The following is a 3079-nucleotide window of genomic DNA, read 5'->3' on the forward strand; positions in this document are numbered from 1 at the left end:
TGAATACACTGTACTTCCATTCTCTCTCCATAGGTTTCCCTTTCTCCTCTCCTCTCTTTTTCCTTTTCCTCTATTTTTCTCCTCTGCATGTGTGCATGAGCTTATGCATTTGTTTGAATTTTTTATAGTCCACAGTATATTTGGTACTGTATTGTTTTTCAATATTATTATTTATTCTGTCAATGTCTCGATTATTTATACTCCTGACATATGTTAAACATAAAAATATGTGTCTTTATGAAGTTGTGAACATAATTTTTAAACTTTCAGGTTAGCTAGTGTAGAAAAAGAAAAGAAATCTGTAGATGATGATTACAGACGTTCAAAAAGTCAGTTAGATAAGTTACAAAAAGAGAAAGAGGCTTTAGAAGATCGTGTATCAGAAGCAGAGTTTTCTGCATCTGCACTCCATCAAGAAAATGGAAAATTGGCGGAGCTCTCAAGGAGAGAAAAGGAAGAAATTAAAGTTGAGAGAGAGAGAAGTGCTCAGGTTAGTGTTAGTTAATGATCTTACAGACTATACCTGAATCATGCTGTTCTAAAGGAATATGTATACTTCTATATGTATATGTTTACATCTTCAATATGATTTTTACATGAGTGAAACATACTTTTTCTGTGCAGGTAATAGAAGAATTACGTTGTGAAATAGAACGCCTACGGACAGCTGAGGAAACTGCCAGGAAACGGTCACCCAGCGTTGACCCTCAGACTGCCCAGACTGCAGAGTTGCAAGCTACTATCAGGCAACTCAGAGAAGAGAACAAGAGTAGGTTTGGCCAGTAATACAAAATTAATTTTAGGAAGATTATATGATTATAGAAAACAAGATGTTTCTAGACTGAAATTAAATATTTACTCTTTTTTCTATAAGCAAAAGGGAATAATAACTTCAATAACTTTACTGTTATCAATAGTTTAAATAAACTTTTTACAGATCTTGTTGAGCAGGTGGAAGATCTTCAAGCTCAGCTATTAACCTCCCGATTAGAAGAGGGACGCACGCTAGTCACAGCTACAAACAATAACTCATTGGCTGCTGAGTTTGAAGCCATGACTAGTGAAGAGGTTAGCCATATTATGATTTATTATTATAATTGCTATGTATGTGTGAAGAAACAGTCTTTCAGTGTACAAAAAGAGGCTATGCAGAATGGATGTTTTCTTTAACTGAATTGCATTTTCCTGTGTTAGCATAATTAATGCTTTCTTGAGGTTGTATTATTATTTTGTTTTGTCTTGAATTATTATTAAAAATACATCAGAATAGAGACAGGACAATAAGTGCTAAAGAAGTTTGCAATGGGAAAGAATATTTTCACTATCACATTTTTATAGTCCATGTTTCATGTTCTTTAGAACAAATGTATTGTTTTGAAAGCTTATTCTTTAGCATTGCATTTCTTTTAGTTTATATAAATGAAACACATGATATACTTCAATATTGAATATTTTTTTTCCTTGTTTTTTTAGTTTTTTCTTGATCATGCATACAACATGCAGTAATGTGGTGTTCAAGAGAAGCGAATAATTTTATGCTAACTTTTTGCAGTAAGAACTATACAAAATGTAAAGTAAAACACTAAAGAGGCTTTACAATGTTTTAAGCTTGGTCATGGTTATAATTTTACAGGAATTAAGAAATTGTACAGACTTCAGTTACATATATAACTCATTAGATACATTATGAGGTTTATTGCTTTAGCAATGCAAATAAACAGAAATTACCAAACAAAGCTAGCTAGACTGAGACAGTTTTTACACGTGGGTGTTGTGTAATATGCTTGATCTATATTTATGTATTTTTCCCAGTATATGAATTATTGCTTAATTTCCTTTTCACTGTGGGTGTACTTGGTATTTCTGGAAAAAAATATTCCTCTTTAAATAATAGTTGAGAAATGAGCAGTCCTTTAATTGTTCCTGGGAGAACCTAGTAAAAGCTCTTTAAGTAGCCTATGTTTTTGCACATTTTAAAGCACATTTTTTTTCTCATAGGGTGCACTCTATGGCAGTGACACAGTCGAGAAGGTATTGTAAAGTTTGTGGTGGACACTGGCTTGATGTGGACAGAATCTATTGAGAGTGACTGAAAAGGATGATATTGATGATTTTGTAACAATCATTAAATTAACAAAAAGGACTAGCTATTATGAAAATAAGAAATGAAAACGGATCATGCATCCTTTTCTGTATTTGATTATGATATTCTGTCTCATGTCTTAGCTTTTTAATAACCTTGCATGCCTTTAACTAACAGCCTTTTTTGCCTGAGTGTTATTCCCATTTCTTTGGGCTCTGCACCTCTTAGCTTTCAGAAAAGAAAACATCCCCTTTTATCTTGTTTTGAGTGTTTACCTGTAGACAAGATTCACTTATCAAATATATTAACACACAAAATGCATAAGGCAAAAAGAATTCATGTTGCATTTTCCTTTTTTAGCAGATTGAATAATATTTCATGATGAAATTGTATTTGATTCACAGAACTTTATGTGGATTTACAGTTTCCTTCAGTAAGGAAGACCTATAGCAGAAACTATAAAGTAATATAATGATGATAAGGGCATTGGTGTTAAATTTGCAGTAGTAAATTAAACTAACTTTTATTTAATCACATGTAGTGCATGCTGTTTTGATAAATGCATGGTTTGCTGTCATGAAAAAAAATATTTCAAATTTGATATAATCCAAAAATAATTGGTGTAACACTTTATTATAAAGAAGCATCAAATCCATTTTGAAATTGTCCTCCTTTTCTGCTCCCTTACGCTAATAGGTTTTAAAGGGAAATAATTTATTCATGACGTATATTATACCATCCATAATAATGAAGACATGATATCCAGTCTTTAACATTAAAAAAAAAATCTCTATCAACAGCTCAAGAAATCTCTGAAGGATGCGCAGGAAGCCAACCAGCATCTCCGATCATACATCGAGGGATCCTCCTTAACATTGTAGAAAACTACCCCCAGCTTCTTGAAGTCAAGCAAAAATAGTATATGAACAATGATCTGAACTTAGTTATATTACAATTATTATTCTGTTTTTGATATGATTGTCACTGTTGTTGCAG

General features: G+C 32.2%; 1 protein-coding gene across 1 annotated transcript in view; it reads left to right on the plus strand.

Annotated features, from left to right (window-relative positions):
• The window catches only part of LOC119594056 (rab11 family-interacting protein 4-like), a 146100-nt gene extending 143107 nt beyond the window's left edge, over window positions 1–2993 (plus strand). Inside the window, exons 11-15 of the mRNA XM_037943092.1 lie at window positions 271–490; window positions 625–769; window positions 938–1068; window positions 1999–2031; window positions 2884–2993. Coding sequence (XP_037799020.1) covers window positions 271–490; window positions 625–769; window positions 938–1068; window positions 1999–2031; window positions 2884–2964 — 610 coding nt within the window. The 3' untranslated portion in view covers window positions 2965–2993. The remainder of the gene's footprint in view (window positions 1–270; window positions 491–624; window positions 770–937; window positions 1069–1998; window positions 2032–2883) is intronic.
• The last annotated feature ends 86 nt before the right edge of the window (window positions 2994–3079 follow it).

This window comes from Penaeus monodon, chromosome 33 (genome assembly GCF_015228065.2).
Source record: "Penaeus monodon isolate SGIC_2016 chromosome 33, NSTDA_Pmon_1, whole genome shotgun sequence".
Lineage (NCBI taxonomy): Eukaryota > Metazoa > Arthropoda > Malacostraca > Decapoda > Penaeidae > Penaeus > Penaeus monodon.